General features: G+C 37.9%; 1 protein-coding gene across 4 annotated transcripts; it reads right to left on the bottom strand.

Moving 5' to 3' along the window:
• Positions 1-35: 35 nt before the first annotated feature.
• stim1a (stromal interaction molecule 1a) lies at positions 36-21,839 on the bottom strand. 4 transcript variants are annotated; one of them, XM_024276691.2, is made up of 15 exons: positions 21,600-21,839; positions 20,724-20,803; positions 20,514-20,624; positions 17,252-17,382; positions 15,148-15,262; positions 13,720-13,831; positions 12,925-13,040; positions 9,854-10,031; positions 6,813-6,990; positions 6,245-6,412; positions 5,386-5,486; positions 5,077-5,306; positions 4,218-4,295; positions 3,044-3,107; positions 36-2,387 (listed from the first exon to the last, which is right to left on the bottom strand). In XM_024276691.2, exons 3-15 carry the CDS (start codon positions 20,620-20,622, stop codon positions 1,874-1,876), a joined length of 2,094 nt encoding a protein of 697 aa, XP_024132459.1. In that variant the 5' UTR covers positions 20,623-20,624; positions 20,724-20,803; positions 21,600-21,839; the 3' UTR covers positions 36-1,873. The 4 variants fall into 4 exon arrangements, with proteins under 4 accessions (XP_024132459.1, XP_024132460.1, XP_024132458.1 ...); XM_024276692.2 differs by lacking the exon at positions 20,724-20,803 and having other exon boundaries at positions 21,703-21,838; XM_024276690.2 differs by lacking the exon at positions 20,724-20,803 and having other exon boundaries at positions 21,600-21,836.
• Between the last annotated feature and the right edge of the window lie 414 nt (positions 21,840-22,253).

The raw sequence follows: 22,253 nt of genomic DNA, 5'->3' as shown, positions 1-22,253 counted from the left end.
TTTAATATATATATATATAAAAAAAGCGTTCATGATTCATTCAAAATAGTTTATTGCTTTCATGCAGGAGTGCCATTAAAGTCCAAACCACCACAGTAGATGCAAAATTATTTTCTCTGTACAAATATACTTGCTCGTATCTTTAAATAGAAGCTCGGAAAGAAGCGATAAGTCAGAGAGCCTTGAACTCCATTTTTAACCCGCCACAGGTTTCATTAGGACAGTTGACATGCATCAACATTACAGTGCATTATACCGGGAGGAGACGGTCACTCACTCTCACACACACACACACACACTGTGTTACAGCTGTCGTGCAAAAATGGTACAAAGAAGTTTAAAAAAAGTACGGTAGTAGGAAACTTTTGTCTTTTTTGTTTTTTTTTCTGGCTGGTTTCTTAAATGTGTCCGTTACATTCTGACCATCCGTTACATTATGATGCAGTGTGGAGTCTTCTGCAGCACTTTTTGGTTGTTCATTCACCAGGAGCACCCTTAAAGTACCGGCGTCCAATACTACAAAGCCTACTACTACATATGCATAGTTTTGTGCTTCAGTTAAGCAACTCTCAATAAAACTGGCACGAGATCCTTTTTCAATTGAAACCCAAAGACAGGAATCAGCTGCAACAAATGTAAACAAGCTTTACTGACGATACCGTTACAGAAAAAAAGAAAATTACCCTTGGACATTCGGCAATGAAGTATACAGTACTGGTCGTGTTGCACTTTTTTAAAAATCGGCTCAAGGGGTTTGACGCACGACAGATACAAAGGCCTCTGACAAAGGCAAGAATTTGGCACTTTTTTTTGTTAACTGACTTTTTCTTTTTCCATAACTTCTGAGAAAACTGAAGTGGTTTAAACTAGATTTGTTTATCTTGCACAAAAGATTTTCTCTGTAACTGTAGCCCTTACCGACAACCTGCTGTGCAGCTTTACATTACTCACCTATGACTTGAAAGTAAAACGTGAACGGCTACATGAGGGAGAGAGGATGCTAATTTGAGTTTCTCGCACAAACTGAAAAAATGTTGGAGAATTTAAAAACAAAAGAGAAAGAATTTCACTAATTTTCAGGATTTTTTTTTTTCTCGCCCAAATATTTCAGATTCCTACATGCAAGTTTAATGACATACCTTTTAAATGCAAAAATTGCTCATAAAATAAACAAAACAGTAGAGTGAAAAACATAAAACTTCTTTTTGATTGTTCTGCTGTCATCTTTACAAAATGGTGTGCTTTTTAGATTACCCATATAAACAAGTCAATGTTTAAATAATACTATTACAGTTAAGTTTTTATTTATTTTTTACTATCACTGCTCTCCTTAAAGTTCCCCTGAATTTTTCATTTTTCTTCCAACGCAAAGAAACAAAAGCTTGTACCCATCAAAGAAGATAAAAAGGAAAGGGGGGAAAGCGGGAAGTACACGTACAGTTTTTGTAGAATAGGTAGTACATATTAAAGTAACATCGAGTGTTGTTTTTCTAAGCAGGTTATCGACAAAACAAAAAGAAAACAAAAAAACAAACAAACACCACGAGCATTGGCATAGCAGTCAAACCAAAGTGAAGACATGCAAAAATCGTTATAGCTTTCCGAATGAGAAAGAAAACAACTGAGAGGAGGAACTGTTCAACCTGCAGGAATAAATAATACTTTACATTCATTCAAATGTACAGTTCTGCCCCTTTCTCCTCGTCCCCCCCATAAGCAGCTCGAGAAGAACAGCTGGTTGCTCCCACAAAGTAGGTGGAACCTACAACTAAATGGTAACAAAGTGTGCCATCGTTTGACCAAAACTGACGCCCGAGACTTCAAGACACCAACAGACTAGACAGGAAATACAGTCAAGCAGCTCAAACTTCCTTTAGTTGGAGCTCTTATTTCTTGGTTTCTTAAAGATCTTGAAGGGGAGTTTCTTGCGGCTGGCGTTGGAATCCGTGTCGTCCCCCGTCGAGCCGCTGTCTTCCTCCAGAGGACTCTTCTTGGAGGATAACTGTGGGATGCGGGTGCTGCCTTTGGCCCCTATGATCCCGATCTGCCCTCCTGGTGGCGATGGCGTGTCGGGTTCGGTAGAGTTAGGACTGAAAGAGCGGGACGACTCTGAATAGCTGTGGATGTCCCCCAGGCTGGGAGACTTCTCCATGTCGGAAATTTTCTTCATGAGAATGGGGCTGTCGCAGAGGGTCTCTTTGGCGCCTTCCTCCGGGATGCGGTTTCCTCCGTTGTGGCTGAAGGCGTGCAGCGACACCGTGTCGTCCGCGTGGCCGTGCATGAAAGAAACGGGCTTGACGTGGTGGCCTCTGGGGCTGGTGGCGCAAAACCGGTCACCGAATTGGGAGAGGGAAAGGGAGGAGTCTGAGTCGGAGCGGTTTAGGTCCCTGCGGGGGGGGGAAAAACACGCACAGGTGAGAGGTCTTACCTACAGCTTATCGTCAAGACAGAGGCCAAAGCATGCTCTATGTCGTCCACAAGCATCTACAAAGTGTTCAAAGCCACAGATCCCATCGGCTCAGAGCGGATAGCGGAGCTCCACACTTGTTAATTTTGATGGCAAACAGGAATGCCCCAAAAGTGCAGAAGTTAGAAGAAGTCAGCAAAGTGTAAAAGCTCATGAAAAGGGAAACAAAAAAAGCATGGAGGAGTGAAAAAGCACCCACATGCAAAGTGTGAGGCGAGATGAGAATACCCGAAACCGTCGTTGCATGAGGACTGCTCTTTGGACACGTCGGAAAACGTAAAATCGGGGATGCGGTCCATGGGTTGGAAAGAAGCATGATGTATATGGGAGGAATGAAAGGCGGCAGCGCCGCCGCCGACCGAGCAGGACGAGGACAAAGACGGCACAGACTGAGGATTCAGGCTGGAAGCACAGATGACCGACGGATGAGAAACGGCCGAGGAGAGAGGAGCCAGAGGGAGGCTTTCTATGTGACCGAAGGACTGGCTGCGCGCCTGCCTGAAGGTGGTCTTAGCCCGGGAAAGATAGGGGGTACCCTCTCCATGATGCCCCCCCAACAGGGAACTCTCTACCAACCTCTGGGAGCCCAAAGCCAGCTGGGGGTCAATGTGGGATTTGCGCAGAGACACCATACTGGGAGCTGTTGGCACAAAACAAAAAAAAAAACATCAACAACCACTTGAAGGAGAACGTCTCCGATATGGGGAGGACCGAGGAAGGGTTGTGTCCGAATTCCCTCACTACTCACTGCACTATATAGAGCAGGAGTGTCCAAATCCAGCGCTAAAGGCCCGACATCCTGATCATTTCCCAAAAATCCTGCCTTATCTGCTGCTGATTACCTGGATCAGGTGTGTTTGGCCAATAAGGAGCTTCAATAACAGGTTGGTTGGAAAACATGTAGGACACCGGCCCTCGAGGACTAGATTTGGACACCCCTGATATAAAGTTTTCATTTTTGGGGGGCACAATGCTCCAGAAAAATTTTCCAAAGTCTCTGTTGAAAATAGTGTGCTCATTAAATTGGCAAATATGGACCCAAATACCCATTTGAACAATTTATCATAAAAAAGGTTGGGATTTTTTTTATAAATTATCCAAGTTTCTTTCACACAACACAAACATATTGAGAAGGTTTTTACTTGATGTCATATTTGCCAAAAAAAAATAGTGAGCATGGTGTCTAAATAGTGTTAAAATCCAGGATCCTGGATAGTCCCACACTATATAGTCTTTAGGGGCTAGGATGTAGTGAGGGAATTCAGACATAGCCAAGGAAACACTTAAACCTTTTTCCTTGGCTATAATCCATTTTTTACTTTTTTATTTTAAATAAAAATGTATTATAGCCAAGGAAAATGTTGAAATTCTAGAAGTAAATGTCTAGTTTTAAACAGAATTATGTAAAAATTCAAAACATCTACTAATAATTTACAATGAGTTCAATCTTAAAAAAAAATAAAATAAAAGCATGCTCTTTTGGGAAAAGGTTAATGTGAAGAAAATTAGTGTGCGTACAATGTACTGGGTTCTAGAAAGACACAAAGGAAGAAGGATGTGTGGTGAATATCCAAGCACCAAGAAAACAAAAAAAAAAAAACTTTTTTTCCCTCTAAATGCAGAAACCTTTATTTCTTTCTGCTCGATCCGGTGGCTTCCGGAGAATTACCGAGTGTTAAAAGCTCTGTGAAACTTGGTTATGGGAGAGACAGACTAAGGATAGAAGTAGGGCATGAAATAAAAGGCCAACCACGGTATTTCCTCATGGGACACTCTGAAGAAATGGACCACAAGTCACTGGCTCGCCGCTCCAGATGTTGGCCGCCATCTGTGGTTAGTCCGGTGAGATAGTGTTGGGAGCCAAAATGCAAAGAGGTGGTGGTGGAGGAGGAGAGGGGAGTGAGATAGGAGGTGGAATTAATGTTGATTAAAAGGCTCACTCACTATTCCAACTGGAAAGGGAGTCTGTAGCACGATTTCCACCTCCAGTTAGTCAAATTACCACCTAGTGAGTCAGGTTTGGTTATGGAAATAATTCAGATTTTGTACAACAAACAATATTTTTTTTTATGCTTAGATTTTATAAATTCTGTTAAGTTCTTACTTAGCAAATAAATAATGCAAACTAAAGACTCATTGGGCAGTTTGTGTGCACACTAAACCTAAATATGAACTTTTTAATTCACATTTGTTATTTTGCAGGTTCTTATGAAAGAGTTTTTATAAAGAATGTGACCAAAAAAATTGAAAATGTCTTCAAAAATATATTGTCATTAAGATGCATTTTTCTTGACATTTCAATCTCAAAAATAAAGTGACAGAAAACTTAAACAGACTCCAAACATTTGAATCCAAAAAACAAAACAAAACAACAGAAAGTACTCATTCAAAAATTGCATCAGTAAAATAAAAACACTTATATTTTAGAATTATACAAATGTGTAATCATTTTACGGTTGCGACCCGAGCAGCCTACATTACCAGTGAAGTGTTTTTAAGTGGGATTTTATTTATTTATCTATTTTATTTTCACAGCAAGGTCTTCGGGTGTTTCTGAGTTTGTTTGCTAATCCCAACGGACGGGCCCGCAGGTTCTGGTGAACTCTTACATTGTAGAATTCCAGGCATGACGCAGTCGTCCAGCTCCTCCATGTCGTCGGACATGGGGAAGTGCTGGGGTGTGGCCCTGCCGCCCATGAAGCTGGGGTCGAGGTTGAGGGCCGACACCAGCGAGGGGAGGCCGGGGTTGTTGACGATGGCAAAGCCCGTCAGGAACTCTATCTGCTGCCAGCGATGCAGCCTCTCCCGCAGGGCGGCTGTCACTTCACTGAGGGCTTGTCTAGGAAACGGGAAAAGAAGTTAGGCCAGAACATGAGCTTTAACTACAACTGTATGACATTTTTATAGTTTTGACTCACTTTGCTGCCAAGATTTTGTGGTCCACATCATCCAGAGAAGAGCTGTGAGCCACATGGAAAGTCCCAAAGAGAGTGTTCCTCTTTTTCTTTATCTTCTCTGCCTACAGAGAATGAAAGCAAACTTTTAGTTTTCATACTAGTTGATATCTATAGAATCAAAATGAATAAATGTTTTAAAAACCTTCAATCTCTCCCTTAGTTTTTTATTTATTTTTTTTTGTTTTAAAAGAGACAGGAAAATGGTAAAAACAAATGTTTTCCTTATGGTTTATGAGGAAAACATGCAATGTTTGACATTAGTGATCAGTATCACGATGATTTCCGATACATGAACAGAAGGCTGGGCGACAAACATTAATAAAAAAAAACATTTTTATTAAATAATGGAATTAAATTCACTGTGTATTAACAGTGGGTGTTAAAAAACTGCAACCTGTGTCAGATGTTGTGCTGCCCTGCCTCCTTCCCTCTGAGAGGACTCCAGCTTTAATGTCAATGGTATATAATAACAATAGTCCAAATCTTTAGGCTTTCAGGATGTTTTTTGTTATATTTTAATAAAAAAATGTAATCACTTATCTTTAAAAAAATCAAAAATACCATATCTATCAGCCCTGAATGTTTGAATTATTTCAGTTTATTTACAAAATATTTAAGGATACATAAAGCTATAGTAAAATATGCTTTTCCTCTCATTTTATAGGAAATTTGCAACGAACTCATAATACTAACATCCAACCACGCCCTCCAACAAACCATGTTGCTAAAATTAAATTTAAAATGTGTATTTATTTATTTTTTTAAAGAAAATAAGGCATTACAATCAATGCATCATGATCCTCCATCCTCACACACTCACCCCTTCTTTGGCCATGAGAAGCTGCCGTTCTGCATTTTGCTTCTTGATGTTGTAGTACTGCACCTCCACCTCATGGGTGAGCTGCAGCCACTTCTGGAGAGACTCGGGTGGTGACCAGCTACACCGGGACTCCAGCTCCTTCTCTGCTTTTTTCAGGGCCATACGTACCTGAAATAATAATTCACAAACACTTAAATAATGAGGAACTGAAATAGACACAATTGCAAAATATAAAAGAAGGCTTTTATTGATTCCAGTGAGTTGTTTTATTATTGTTTGAGGAAATATTGATCCCTGAAAAATATGACAAAATTCTAGGAATTTTGTTTGAAAATCCTGCAAGGATGAAAAGATTTGAATTTGATGAGCGTGATAATCCTGCAAACAAAGACAGATGAGGTTTGCTAACTTGTGTGGGCTTTGTTGTGGTTTGCAAGCTCTAACTGACCTCAGTGGGAGTGCTAATTATTTCTGTGGTGAGAATCAAAAAGAACATGTTTGATGAAAAGGTTAGGGCAGAATTCACTCCGTTCTAATTTGTTAAATGCACTGCCATTAGGAAAGTTACCTGTTCCAGCTCCTCCTCTGCGTACTTTTGGCGGCTCAGCTCGTTTACAGTTCCTTCTCTGAGCTCCCTGAGCCGCGAGGCCTCTTGCTTAGCGGCGTTGATCTCGTCCCTCAGCTTTTGTTCCAGGTTCACCTTCTCCACCTCAACTGTCCGGTGCTCCTCTTGTGCGATCTGCAGCCTTGGAAGAGGGAGAGGAACACAGTTAAAACTCCTCCATTTCTGAGGGTTTGTCTCAGGATGCAGGATTATACTATACTCTGATCATTTTCTGATCAATTGTAAATTGCTCCTTTATTTTGATTTTGCCGTTTTTAGCCAAAATAAAAACGAGTGTCATTTTTTAGGACATAGTATCTGCAGAGCAGCAGGTGTTCATAGTGTACAGTTTCTCCATCTTAGTGTGTGTGTAAACATTTAAAGTAGCCATTTATTCCGATTTAGGCCGTCTTTTGTGATACGTGTATAGCACAAGCTGATATTGTGATGTCAACCCAGTTTGCCGTTTTTAGCCAAAATAAAAACAAAAGTCATTTTCCAGGACATAGTTTCTGCAGAGCAGCAATAGTTCATTAGAAATTTGCCTCCGAGTTAATGACTGTTGGAGAGGAGCAACCCCACCTCCCCTTCCAGTCACCCATCTGTTTATACACTCTCCAGCTGGCTTGCACCCCCCTCCCCAACCTAATTGCATCACAAACAGCAAGGTGATGAAAACAATCTTTTTCAAACTGTACTTTTGTGTTTTCTCCTGGTTCACAACAATTGAAATAGATAAATATACAGAAATTGAATTTTAAGCTTCATTTTATTTGTGTTTGTCCTCTACCATCATAAAAAACTCCACAGGAACTAGTTAAAAACACAATTTACTTTAAATACTTAGAAAAACAAACCTATTCTGGCAGTTAAAATCCTACAGACAGACATTACGTTTTCAAGCACGTGTGTGTCACTGATGGAATAAATCAGCCATGCATCACCGGAAACAATGGCCGCCATGCAGAAAGCAAGAACCGCGCTCACTTGCTTGACAGCTCACAATCAACTGAAGCCGAGAACAGAAGCAGCTGTCGGTGTGTAACTTTAGAACAGCACGCTGTGCTTCTCTGCGCTTGTGTAGCATCCGCAGCATGTGTGTGGCTTTCTTACTGAGATATTTTTACACAAGCACGTTATTATTATTGCCACTGGAGCAGACCAGCTATTATTGGACCTGAGAGAAGGCCTAACGAGCGAGACTATAACTAACTGGAATGTTATGCTGCAACTGGACAGAACACTTTTTTTTATTCCACACGTTTATGAGCTCAAAGTCATGCCACCAATTAGTCACTAGGGGGCAGCACTTTCCATTAGTCATTCTGAACACAGCACAGGTAATAGAAAATCAGACGAAGAAACCAATCCAGACCGCATGCCTTAAACTATTTTGTGAAAAGTTAATTTTCTGTTGCTTCACAACTGTTGAAACCTTTTTCAGGAAACCAAGTACAGCTGACGTGCTGAGCAGCCCCGCTCATCACCATTTCCTCACAATGTCAATGTGTCAGAGTTGTAACAGGCACTTAGAACTCCTCGTCCAAGCCTCCCACCACGGAAGCCATGTCTGAGCCAGGCTACTCGATTCCACCACAGGCTCTGCTCCGTGGTATGGAAAGAGAGCAGCTGGCCGGAGGGATCAGGAAGAAAGGCTCTGTCACACACGGAGGACAGATCTTTTTCCGCTCAGGCTCCATAACACACAGGGCTAGAAAGAGATACAGGCCCCTTCGCACTACCCTGTGACCTACATTTGACTGCAGCATCATAGCCACAACTGCAACCTATAAGACGCACAAATCTAATAAAGACATATTTGCGCCAAGAATGATCAGATAAGCGCCACCTGCTTCCAGCAGCGGGCGAGACTGATGTCAGCAGCATCCCCTGCTGACTCAAAAGAGAAAAAAAATGATCCCACTCTTTATACATCATGCTGTACCTCATCTGACGAAAACAAAAACGCTTGTTTGTCTCTGAGCTTCCACTGTAGGCAGATTCAAACATTCAAATGCAGTGAAATGACAGCGCTGCAGATAAACTGCACTGCAACGCTGAACAAAAAGCCAAAACTTGATGGGGATCAGCAAAATCCACTTTCTGCTCTACTCAGCAAACTTGATAACAACCACAACACAGTTCAAATAATGTAATAAAGTATTTCAAGCTGCTCTGCTATAAACAAATATGTGCACAGAGGAACACTGACCCAGTTCACAAAACACTTCCTGGATTGATAATCAGGGATCATTGGGTATTAGGAATTAGCGATCAGAAGAGATGAACATCCTGATGAAGATGATCTAAAACAATGGAGTACAACTCCACTGGTTAGTGCTCAGGAGGTAGAAAAAAATAGTATACTACAGTATTACTGAATATAAACATAAAGCCATGTGGTGGATAAAAGCAATAAGAGTAATGGCACACTTTTCCCCCCCAGGAGAGTCGAGGAGTCTTGCCAAGAATGTCACAGTCATATTGGAAAGCCTATGGCTGCTCGCTCCCTGGACAGTCAAAGGGCCTCTCACTTGTTTTTAATATAACAAAAACATGACATTCCCAGAGGTTCAAGTCTTTCCATGCGGCCACTTCATGAGGTCTCCTGCTACCAAAGCCCTCAGGTCGCTTTGTTCCAATTTCGACTTGACCGTCAAGCGTGACGTTCTGCACTTCCTTTCATTCATTCATTGACGTCTTGCATAAAAAAAGGTATGGGTGTCATCTTGTTTTTTTAAATAAGATGATGTCCAATTTAATTATTTCTTTATTTTTTAATAAAAAGGGATAGTGTTAGTTCTGAGTCTCAGTACTGAGTTTTAAGAGCAAAGCCTAAAATGAACATTTACATAGACTTTTCATTGGAAGTGGCCGCTTGAACGTGTGTTGCCGAGGGCGATGTGAACATAGTTTGAGATTGAGAAAATTAGAAATTCCCACTGAACATAGTGCAGCACGTTTTAGTTGTCATGTGTGTCAGGGAGAAGAAAAAAAAGACTCACTTCTGTTGCAGGTCATGCAAACTCTGCTCAGCTCTCTGCAGGCCCTCCAGATCTTTCATCATCTTCTTCATGTGGTCCTTTGAGTAGCGGTTCTGTATGTAGGCAAACCAGCAGCCTCCCATTCCTATTACTATTGACACAACCAGCATGAAGTCCTTCAAGTGGTTATGCCTGTTCACTGAAGAAAGGAAAGAAGTATATAGTTACATAATAAACAATGATCAAATAGAGCAACAGATTTGAAGACATAAAAAGATACAAAAAAAATAGTATTTGTTTCTATGGCTGAATCTGAATTCTTCTCCCAACCCCTCCAATGACAAAATCTTCAGTTTCAGTCCATGTCAGAAGGTAGTGCGTCACTTTAGCCAACAGTTAACTGTATTCAGTTCAATGCTTGTTTGATCGCAGCACAGAAATATCCTTCACGTCTGTTTTCTTAGAACAATATTGACCGAAGCTGCAGGAGGGACAGCAAGCTGATCCCTGTGAGAATTGCAAATAGTGACGGTAGTGCAAATAATGGTATCAGTTCATATGAACAGACATGTACAAAACATTCATTTAGAGTGAAAATGGAGTCAAACAATCGCAAAAAGCAAGAGTTTGGAGGTCTGTGTAAAGAAAAGATTTCACTGTAGAGGGAAATGTTGGGGAAAAAACAGAAAAAAGGGTGTTTACTTATTACAAATCCAGTTATCAACAGAAAAGCATAAATGATTTGCTTTAGAATTAAATTAAAAAGATGACCGTGGACACAAAGCAATTATAGATAAACAAAAATGACTTAAAAACAACACATTTGTCATGTTTTACTTTTGCAAGTATACTCAAAAAACAAACAAAAGGGTGCTTTGTGACACGCGAGACATTTAATGTTCTCCAAAACTTTATTATGTCGTTATTTCAGTAAAACAATTGCATAAATTGTTGTTAATAAAGGTGTGGTAATAAAACAATCAAAAGGAAATATTCAGTGCAGATTATCTTTTAAAACAAAGATGAATTTTCCAAAACTCATACTCATTCAAAATCTTCAGAAAAAGCTTTAAAAAGAACAAAAAAGAACTTCTGTTACATAGAATTTTGTTCTGCGTGATCACCAGATCCTCTTGACCTTAAAATGAACTTATTTTAATGCACTTAACTTAACTGAACTGCAAAAAAAGAAGATAGAAACCCCTAAATTTATCACTTCCAATGCAAAAAGTGTTATTTTTTTGTACTGAAGAGCTTTTTTTATGTTTTGGTATAAGTTCAGATGCAAAGATCAAACATTTAATTTATTGCAGATCTGATTTTTCAGTGACAAAATGACACATTGGCTTTCAGATAAAACTGCTCACAAGGTTCCTCTTAAAGATGTTCGACAAACAATATTCCCCTATAATGTAATTTACAATAACCTATAGTAAACAGTCACAAAAGTTCAAAAATATTATAAAGCTGTTCATTTTCAGAGTGCAAATATCTTTAGGTAAACCAAACTAAAACAGTCTGGTTCTGTAGGCTCAACATGGTGTCACTGATGTCCAAAAAAGCTGTTCTTCTAAGTCATCTGTTAACGATTTTTAAGAAGCTCTTATTTTGAAAAGCTGTCAGGACCAGACCAATGTCATTCTTTGGATGTTCTGTAACAAAAATCTCCACAATAGCATGTGTCAAACACAAATGGTTACAAGGTGTGTAATCCTTTTGCATCTAAATGCTTTCCATCCTTCTCCTTTTGATTCATCACAAACTGGACGACTATTTTAGAATTTGGTTCCTAAATAAATACATTTTATCAACCCCTTAAGCTGTAAATGTATTCAGTAAAAAAAAAAAAAAAAAAAAAAGATCACTAAATTATTCTGTTAGTCAGTGCAGTAACATTTTTAGTGAAATATTCTACAATAAAAAACAAAAATAAGTTGTGATTAAAATGCTAATTACTATAACTGAATAAAAGTCAAGACGTACACGTGTAGAAACACAGCAGACATTGTGATGTTAACCTTTACCAGCAAGTGAATGCAGACGTGGTGCAGAGATAGAGAGGGAGAGGATGGGTGTTTGCTTGTCTCAGAGTGCAGAGGGATGCGTCAGGAATACAGAACAGCAAATACCGACTGAAGATGAATTCTCTCATGCTCTGAACCAGCGCAGACCGATGGAAATGTGAGACAATCGGATAGAAAAGTCATAGAGAAGACATTGAGATGTGTTTTAAATCTACGCCTGAGGAAAATAGGCGTCCTTACAGGCTGTTCTTGTAACATTCTTTAATGGCAAATGATTTGTTGCGGTCGTTTCAGGGAGGAAGTGGTGGCGCTCCGTTTCAGTTTGAAAGCTTCCGTGTATTAGCCCCCATTGTGAAGAATTACGTTTCTCTTTCTGATTCAGGTCACTTTGGATGTTTGCCAACTTGATATGCTGGCACTGCAACGTGAACGGTAACTTTTTCAGAACAAAGTCGCCGACATTTGATCTCCTGTCGAGACATTAGACTGCTCATTAATCATAAACAGGAGAAAAATCTATGAACTTGTGCTCGTTTCACTCCCAGGCTGTGTTTTTGTTTGCTCTGAAGGGACTAAAATTAGCCATGAATTGCTTATTTTAAAGGCAAATTACTAAATCAAATTTGGAGACTAAAAATGGTCTTAAACTAAAAGCTTCTCTTGCTGTGTATCACAAGAATCCTTATTAATGTGCTCTACTGGAGGACAGATTTTGGTTTCTGATCAGCCGCTATTCTCACTACATAAAACTAAAACTAAACTAATCAATATGCGTGTTCAATGAGGGACAAAAACAAGAAAAATAGCTACATAAACTATTTTAAATTTAAGAAGAGACCCATAAAAACCTGTGGTGAGGTTGGTGTAACAGAATAACTTCAGAAATGTGTTCTGTAGTCCACTTGGTTGGATTTGGGTTCTTTTGGGTCAAAATTTGACACTTTATTGATAACGTGAGATTAAAATGATTAAAAAAGAAAACATCAAAGTGGACTTCAAGACTCACAATGATTCAAATTAAAACAAAAAGGAAATAAAACTGTTATACTCCCGTGTATTGTTACTTACTCAAAGGTGCTCCAAAAAGCACGGTGTCTAAGGCTTTTAGCTGTAATTTTTGCACGTGGCTGCGGTCCAAAATCTTCAGAATAGACAGAGTCAGGGTGGTGTTTTTTACAGCAAGCCTGAAAGAGAACAAATGTGTGTTCATTGTACAGGAAGTATGAAGAAAGTAGAAAGTGGAGCAATCCATCTTCACTTCTGTGTAAGGTCTTTACGCAATATATCCTCTAATTCCAATGGTAATTGCCTAAAATAAAGATAAAAAATTCAGATGCATCAACAATGAAGGCCAGCATCCCTTAAACCCTTCAAATACCATTAAATTCAAAGGAAAATTGTATTACTTTCACTTTTTTCCTCACGTTTTCACATTAAACAGAACATACACCTAGATACATCTTTACAAGGAAGATTAGAAATATATATATATATATATATTTTTTTTTTAATCTATTTACGAAATTTTACACACGATTTACTCCTTAATGTTCACTATAAAAGTCTAAATTTAAAAAATAAGAATAGGAAAATAACACTATTCGGAAGTATAAACTTCTGTGGTTTTGTTCTTTAAAAAGAAACATTAAACTGTTCTTCTCGTTTGGCCCTTGAAGCTCTGAAGGTCAGGTAGTCACAGGTTGTTAACACATATTTACAACGGCATATAAGGTAATTTGGGCCAGTAGAAACTTGAACCTAAGCTGCATTTGTGCCAGACTTTGGACATGCCCGGTCATGAGGCAAGTTTAAAACAATGAAATAGAATAAAAGTCCAACTACTATAAGAAAGAATAATCTTACCGTGGCATTGTACTCCCATTAAAATTCATCTTCCGAAATGCATCCACGTATTGTGGTAGTTCTACACAAGTGATGAGCCATTTCACCATCTCATCCACTGTCCAGTTATACACTGAGGGGAAATAAAGAAAACTGGTCAGGGAACACAAGTAGCCATGTTGACCTTCTGAAAACAACAGAATCTTTCTAAAGTTGCTGTGCGGTGAGGGGAAAAACTGGAGCAAGAAGTTTGTTTTAATTATTTACGATGACCACAAATCAAGTCGAATGGTATTTGCTCACCACATGTCCAGTACCGTCTCATAGCAATAAAAAGATTAGCATTAAAATCCTACATGCCTTCTGTGATCAACAGGCAGCTGACCTGAAGATACCTGTGTCAAAATGATTTAACATCAAAGCTTGAAAGAAAAAAAAATGCTTATAGAGCTGTGAAAAGGTTCAAATAAGAGGGGTTTAGAGAAGAGTATCTCCGTCTCATGATAAAAAAAATTTGTCAAATCGAAGTGTTTTTAAAAGAAACATTAACATAAAAATACAAATTAAACTGGAAAGTGGTGAAGCTACACCTCTATAGTTGCATGTTTTAAGTAAAAAAAAAAACCCACTGTGTCAATCTAAATGTGACGAAAGAGAAAATCTGCTTTTCAGGTTTTGATAAAACGCCCCAGGAGTTTTACCAAGAAACTGCAAAGCGGAGTAGGTCAGAACACTAACTACAAAGAAACAAACAAAAAAAAAGAAATGGAGCCGAAGCCTTCGACTGAAAGGGTGTGAACGGACACGTGTGCCAGATACAGCAGAGCTCCCATGAACAAACAGGCCAAACTGGCCGAGTCAAAAGGAGGAGTGTGGCTGTGAATTTTGTGTCGACAGACTCGATGACTTCCACTCAGCAGCTATCTGCAGCTGATAAACTGCTCTTTGCGGCGCGTGGGGTCAGATCAGCGGCCTTACGCTGCTGAAGGCACAGAGAAGGTTCAGCAGGCAGGCATGTGCAACTACAGCAGCTACGACTCGTAAGGCTGAGGGTTATATTTGTGACACAAAAAAATGTAAATCAGACTCTTTGGTGTTTTTTAAAAAAAGAAATGGTTTTGTGGTTTGAGGTAAAAGTTGGTAAATGTACATGCAGAACCAGTATACGTGCAATAGTGCAGCTAGTTATAATAGAATAGAGTTGAATCAATTGTCAAAAAAGGAAAAGTGTGATTATTATTTTATCGATCATGTTTTTATATTGATTTCTCTAAGAATTGATAAAATAAATGTTTTTCCCCCCATACATCCATGACATAAAAACATCCAAACAATTCAAATGTTGCATTTTAAGAGGGTCACTTCCCTAAAATGTAAAAGAAAAAAGGAAAAAAACATGACACTTTGAGGTTAATACCTAAGAAGAAGCTCCCGGCTTATCAAACTTACCTTCAGAACCTTTCCATGCGTTCCACAAGTCTTCTACACTGATGAACTGGTCATCACCATGGAAAGTGTTGTGCTTAGCCTTGGGGTCATGGTAGTTCAGATCCTCTCTGAGGAACTACAAGACAAAACCGTAAGAACGGGTAAAAATGTTTAGTTTCACACACACACACAAAAAAAACAGGAACAGTGAAAACAGAGTTCACATTTTGCACACGGTCTTCCTTAAAAATAAATGAACAAATACAATGACTATTTAATACAGTTTGGAGTAGATATTCATTTGTACCAACATATAGCGGTCCCTAAACTTTCACAATCATGCAGTTTTGCCAATTTTTTTCAGTGCAATTTTGCGTATTTTTTATTTTTCTTAACAGCAAACAAATTCTGCGTCCTGATTGGTTGTTGACTTTGTCAATCAATCTCCTCAATGCAGTGTCTCCTGGTCAGAATTCAATTAAATCTACAAAATCTTGAATTGTGACTCTTTGTTTTCACTCTATAATACTTGACTTATTTTTCAGTTTGAACTTCAACAGTTTAAACAAAAACAGAGAGAAGTGTGAAAATGCTCATTTCTGACTGATAAACTTCATAAAAAATGTAAGATTAAAACTGCACTTACTAGTATTTCTTCACTTAAACTGCATTGGATAAGGACTAGATGGAAACCAGAGATTTAATAAAGCTCAAGTTTATCCATTTGCAGACAAATAGATCCATTAACGTCTTAATTTTCCTCGTCTGAGCCATCATCTGATTCAAACTGTACAGCTGGATAGCTCTGATATTGCTAGCTGTGTTTTTGCTATGCTACTGTTAGCTTGGGGCTATGAGGTGCTATTTAGCTAGTGGGAGAGAGTGTAAGCAAACCACAACCAAGATGAGCAATTCTAATGAACTTCTTCTGCTCTGCAAAAAATATGTCCTAAAAAACGACGTAGACTTTTTGATTTTGACAAAAAAAACCACCATAATCATAATTAAAAGACTGCTGGGAGTGATTGACATACATCACATCATCCTCTCGGTGTGTATGAAAGGAGCTTACAAGGGAACTTTTAATTGAAAAAGTTTTATCATTTAATGGAAAGGTTGACTCAGACCAACTCCTGAAACATTTTCAACACGACCACGCTTTATTCTTGTTTGGTATTCATTCAGACCCATTCTGCTTTTGTTCTTCTGGGTTACATTGCATCTGCAGACACAAGATTGACTTCCTTAAACCATATCTTATTTCCTGACATATCTGCAGATCTGCACTCATTTGTCTTGCAGCGCCGTAATCTCAAAAATGCATTCACGCTGCAAGGTTTTCTCAGACTACCACATTTTGCAAAGTCTATTTCTACACCGCCAATACTTTTCTGGATGACGCCTTAATTCTCAGACACCTGAGATCACAGCAACTATTCAAGTATGGAGGCATTTCATGTCATTTGTTTTTTAACAATGAACTGACGTCAACTACACTTTCCCCTAGACATTTTTAATAAAGAACCAGAGCTGTACCTGGATCAGCTTGTACCCTTTGGAAATGCAGTGCTGTTATGAGTTGATTCACAAAATGAGCTTCACCTTTTCAGGGTTTCCCCTTAAATATTCCTTTTATTACAGCAAACATAATTTCTCTGTTTGCTGACTTGCGCTTGAATGTTTGTATTCAAACTGTTTCTATTAAAAGCCTTGCAGCTGCAGCGTTGTCCGTTTTGGACCTGGACCTCATGACAGAAATTAAACCAAATAAACTGCCCACTAAAAGAGTAAAAAAAAAGAAACTAGAACTCCTTTAACAGCTTCTGACTTGCTGTCTGAGCGCCTAACACAAACATAAAAACCCAAATGCTGTCACTGAAAACACTAGCAACAATGAGTTGCCTTCAGGCAAACAACATGGAAAATGAACACCACTTACAACTAGACTTAATGAGCATTTGGTTAATTATTTGACAAACGCCTCAGCAGAAGAGGCAGTGAAGCAGGAACAAGAAATCATCCAAAAACTAGAAGTGTAGGAGATTCCAGTCGTACAACGATTAGACCACCAAGATAGACAGCAAACCAGCATATACTCAGCCTTAGCTTAAAGGTGGGTACTTACGCCGTCTGTCTCCACTATGTCTACGTTGCCGTTAGCGTCATCATCCATCTGCTTATGGATGCTGCGGATGGCCTCGAAGCTCAGGCGAGCGTTCTCGTCTTTGCAGAGCGGCTCGTCGAAGCGGCAAAAATCTGCACAGGAAGAAAGTGACGTCAGGGATTCCTCAAGAGCCACAGGTTGCTAAAATAGTAAACGTGTGATGTATGCCATGGAAAGGGGGAAAAACACAAGTAGAGTTTGCCTCCCACATCGCCGTTCAGTTTGGTATTAGATTTATTTGTCTTGAAACAACTTGACTACATTAAACAAAGCTTGTGGTGTTTAGTCTTCCTTGAGTTTGTTATTAACATCATCATAGACCCTCATGGAGCTTCCCTCCATAACTCTCTTGCTGTTGCAACAGAAATGTATCCATTTTACTACAAGATTTGTTGTTAGAAAGTCTAAGTCTAGCCATACTATGAATATAATGAATGAAAATAGTGTTTTTAACATGTTTTTGTGGCACTTTTCTCATGACAGAGAACATATAGTAAGAAAAGTTAATCTTAATACTGCTTTCCTGAGTATTTTTTTTTTTATTCACATAGTGGTAATCATGAGCGGACAGAAAAGTTATGTTTAAAAACTTGTATTTGTGATGTAGAAAATATGCTCAGTCGGATACAAGCTCTGCTGCGTTTCACGGTGGGCTTGGTCTGCACTAACGGTCCAGCCCAAAATTCATAGTTTCTGCAGAAAATATGTCCTAGACACGTTAAAAAGATTGGCTAAAAGCTGCATAATCATAATTAAAAGACCACTAAGAAGACCTTTAAAATTGCTCAAAAGATGATCGAAGAATGTTTTTAAGGGGAGACTAACTTAAATATTGTGTTTTCTATAAAATACTCTGTAATTTATGTAAATGTTGAGTTTTTATTTGCTTTACAACACGCTCACAACTTGATTTGATTATTCAGCAAAATGGCTAAAAGAAAAATGGTGATGCATTTATGATTTTGTAGCAAGAGTAATTCAAATTTGGCGTTTGATTTAAGCATACAGCGTGCAACTTCTCTTTCTATGCCTTCCTGTCTAACGTGTATTTTTAGCAGAACTTCCTGAGGCGGTGCAAACCTCACAATCATATCAAAGATAAAAGTGTCACTTCGTTCAGAAGGAAATCTTTCCTTTTCACTTTTTTCCCCAAACACATACTTGAGATTCACTTTTAGATATGTTAATTACAAAAACATTTTTTTTTTCTTACCAAACATTTATTATGTCTTAAAATTATATATAATAATATATGAAATCCGAACTAACTTATGTAATCTTAATTTTGAAGTTATGTTTTCTAACAATTTTAGTCTTTTACATATATAATTATCTTTCAGGTGTGTTTTTGCTTAAAAAAAAATGCTGTACAAAAAGCATTCACCTAATTTATTTAACACTGCTTACCAAGTCTAAACACCACATATTACTTTTTCAACTAAAAACTTTGTAAATACATATCTATAATAAAGTATATAAAACTTTCCTTGACCCATTAGCTTTCTTAGACAAAGGAAGTGATTATGATCCATTATTGCCTGGATGAAGGTATTGAAGGGTAAAAAAAAAAAAAAAAATAAATCGATACATTAGGACTTCCCCAAGCAAATGCTTTTCATGAACACAATGAGACACCATCGCAACAGTTTGAGTACTTGTGTTTAAATACAACTCCACTTCCCTTTTCATGAATGATTAAGCCTTGATGCACAAAACCCCCAACAGATTTGACTTTTAGCTGCAGGTAATCAATGCTAACAGCTCAAAAACTGAAACCATTTGGTTTGCACTAAACTGAAAGTTAGAAGTACAACATTTCCTCCAACTAACTGATTTAATAAACTTAGATTTAAAGATCTAAACTAAAAAAGCAGGAAGTAAGATCTTGAATTGTAACCTTAAAACCTTTTGGTTTCATTTGATAAGTAGACAAGTCCAGACATTTTCCAGTCTAAACATTTGATTTGAGTTTCAGGCAAACCTGCTAAACCAAAACTGGGAAAAACTGAACACACGCTGAACTTCCGCGTAGAGAAAGGCGATTTCTTTCTCTTTTTTTTCTTTTAACTCTTGCATGCAAGCCTTTTAAGCTTTAGCAAACCAGCAAAGCCACATACCACAAAAGCAATGACTCGCTCACTTTACATGCTTACAACTGAAAAAAATGACAATGAGTGTAAAGTTAACCACCTGCAACATTCCCATAACCCAAAATAAGTCTTTTTTTCTTTTTATTTGGCTTGCAAACCTCTGGAGATGCAAGATAAGACTTTTACATACTAGCAATTCTACTTTTTTTTTTAAGTTGGAGTTATGAAACTCATTTCTCTATGAAAATGTGAATGTTAAGTAAAATAAAACCAGCTGTAATAAGCTAATGTCATTTAATAATAATGGACGGCTTCATACTCTACAAAATATAAAACACTTTTTATCCAGATTTCCTAGATTTTGAGTTTTTCTTTGACTATTTAACATACAGAAATAATAAAATTGATTAAGCATGCAAGAACAAGAACTATTGACATAAAACTCAAAGGAAGAATATTTTATTTACTGTTTTTTTTAAATACTTCCCTTCTTTGCACCCTGATTTTGAACATCAGGCAGCCAAACAAACCTCCATTTAAAATAACTGCATTACTAGAAAGTTTTGAAATCAACCAAGATTTAAGGCTCAACTGTCAATAAAGTTACTTTTTTATCAATATTGTCATGTACAAAAAAAAGGCATGGACTAAGTTAAAAAAAAAAAAAAAGAGTACTATATATCGGGATTTCAGCAAATATACGTTTTACATACCATTTAAGACATATTTGACAGTAAAAGTGTTTAAATTGCCAAAAAATGTTAGGCATTTAGCCAAAAACACAAACAAAAAACTGTCATTACACTGATAAAAACTTTATATGAACATTTTATTATTATTATTTAATCTTATTTTTACTACCAGATGTGCTTCCTAAACTTGTTTCAGTCTAATAAACACTAGTTCACCCAGACTTGGTGGCTTGCTCCAAGTTGAAGCACAAGGGCTTATTGGCAAATGCCAGCTGTACTATTCTCAGCACAGCTCGATTTAGTGCCTGCACAATCACAAAGATGCGACAGGGACTGTAGTACTCTGTCAATAAATACTGTGTATTACATTAAACTAAATAAAATAGCTTAAAAAAATAATACAAAAAGAAACTTAAATAAAATGAACAGATTGTGTCTTACCTGTCAAACCATTATCGGATGCTTGACCGTCCGGTTGTTTTTCAGTCCTGCTTTCTCCAATCAAGCACAAGAAAAACATCCACAAGGTCACAGATTTGTGGAGCTCCATGCCTAGAGTGACAAAAAGAGCAATCTGTGACCATTCTAATATGATATGAATGGTAAAATGCACAAATCCTTTATCATATTTTTACATAAGTTAACGCACACCTTCTTATAGCCTTTGAGGTTAGCTTTAAGAACCATCTTACTCAGGGAAAGAATTTCACAACAACAGCTGCCACCCACTGCTGTCAGAAATCATGCGTAATGGCAATTTAAATGAGAGCATCACCAAAAACAGTTACATCTATTTATCTATTATAACATTTCTTTATGTCTGTCTTTATAATACTAGTAAAGGATCTAAAATTGTCAACAGTTGAGCACAAAACTTAACTAAATCTTACATTAAACTGCTTGACCTGGAGTAATTACTTAGAATATGTGTGTAAATGAATTATAGCAAAGATTAAAGTTGGAGAAACGCGCTGTTTTTTCACCAAAACCTGGCGAATGAATGTTCTGCCGAAGAAAAAAATAGTTACATAAAGATCACTTCTGAAGTGTGCCCTCTCTTCCTGAACGAACCGCCGCTCAGTGCCGTTAGCTTACCGACTACTACATGAAAAGTCTTCGGTTTTCGCTGTGTTTTATGATATGTTCACTACATACATTACAGGTCTGAAAACGTATGTCACGCAAAGTGTGAGAATAAAAGAACATGATAAGAAAAGCCAGGTTCATCTGAGACGTGAGCTTGTCAAGCATCGGCAAAGCTAGCTAGCTAAAATGCCTGACTGTCAGGAAAATAGTGGTAAAATTTCAGGAAACATAGTAGAAACTTTACACAAATCCACTGATATTTCCGTATTTTTTTAGTTGTTCGGAATGAAGCCACCAAAAAAGGCATTTTTGACCCCAAAATTTCTGTCGAATACCTACTGTCTTGTAGCTAATCATTTACGACTAAGAAACCGAATTGTCGTTTCTGCTATGCTAACGGACAACATTAACAAATAAATGTAAAACGAGGAGAAAAGTTACCTTTGATGTATCAGACTCAGAAAGTTTGTAATTTCAGCTCTGTTTCAACATCGCAGCAGAAGCCTGGTCCCGCGGAGCAGAAAGCAAAGCGAACTCCACCTACCGTACGAAGTCCCTACAGCCGATCAGCAGATACAACCGAAAAAGCCGCAGCGAGCGCGTCTTGCTCTACGTTAAAGTCACAAGATATCATTCACCGATGCTGCCCCCTACCGTCTGGAATAGGTATTGGAGTCGAACAAAGAAGAGCTGAAGCGAGCCATCTAGTGGATTTACAGTCAATTTAAGAACGCAACTAATGCAAAGTAAAGCAACAGCCTAAAAAATAAAATAAAATAAAACAAAATAAAATAAAATAAAATAAAATAAAGCAAAATTGCTATTATTAATTTTTAGAATAACAGAAAGTGTTTTAATAAATTGTAAATAAGAAAATAATAAAGTTTTAAATCCAAATACTTCATCAAATTTTCTTAATTGGTCATTTAAAAATATATGATTAGGAATTATGCCAATATGCTGTCACCGAACATATGTACATCGGAAGAAATCAAGGCAAATACTGAAGGGGAGTGGCAAACACAACCTCACATAAACTCCAGAACATGGCACTCAGAAGATGCAACAGCTTTCCTTTAATCTTTACAAAATAAT

Source organism: Oryzias melastigma, linkage group LG13 (assembly GCF_002922805.2).
Source record: "Oryzias melastigma strain HK-1 linkage group LG13, ASM292280v2, whole genome shotgun sequence".
Lineage (NCBI taxonomy): Eukaryota > Metazoa > Chordata > Actinopteri > Beloniformes > Adrianichthyidae > Oryzias > Oryzias melastigma.
This window is presented reverse-complemented; position numbering and strand designations above follow the sequence as displayed.

Excerpts from the sequence above, each read along its gene's own strand:
- stim1a (XM_024276691.2), bottom strand. The coding sequence starts at position 20,622 with ATGGAGCTCCACAAATCTGTGACCTTGTGGATGTTTTTCTTGTGCTTG. Across the intron at positions 17,383-20,513 it reads ATCCGATAATGGTTTGACAG|ATTTTTGCCGCTTCGACGAG; the intron begins GTAAGACACAAT and ends CTTCCTGTGCAG. Across the intron at positions 6,991-9,853 it reads TTGCATGACCTGCAACAGAA|GCTGCAGATCGCACAAGAGG; the intron begins GTGAGTCTTTTT and ends CCCTCTTCCAAG.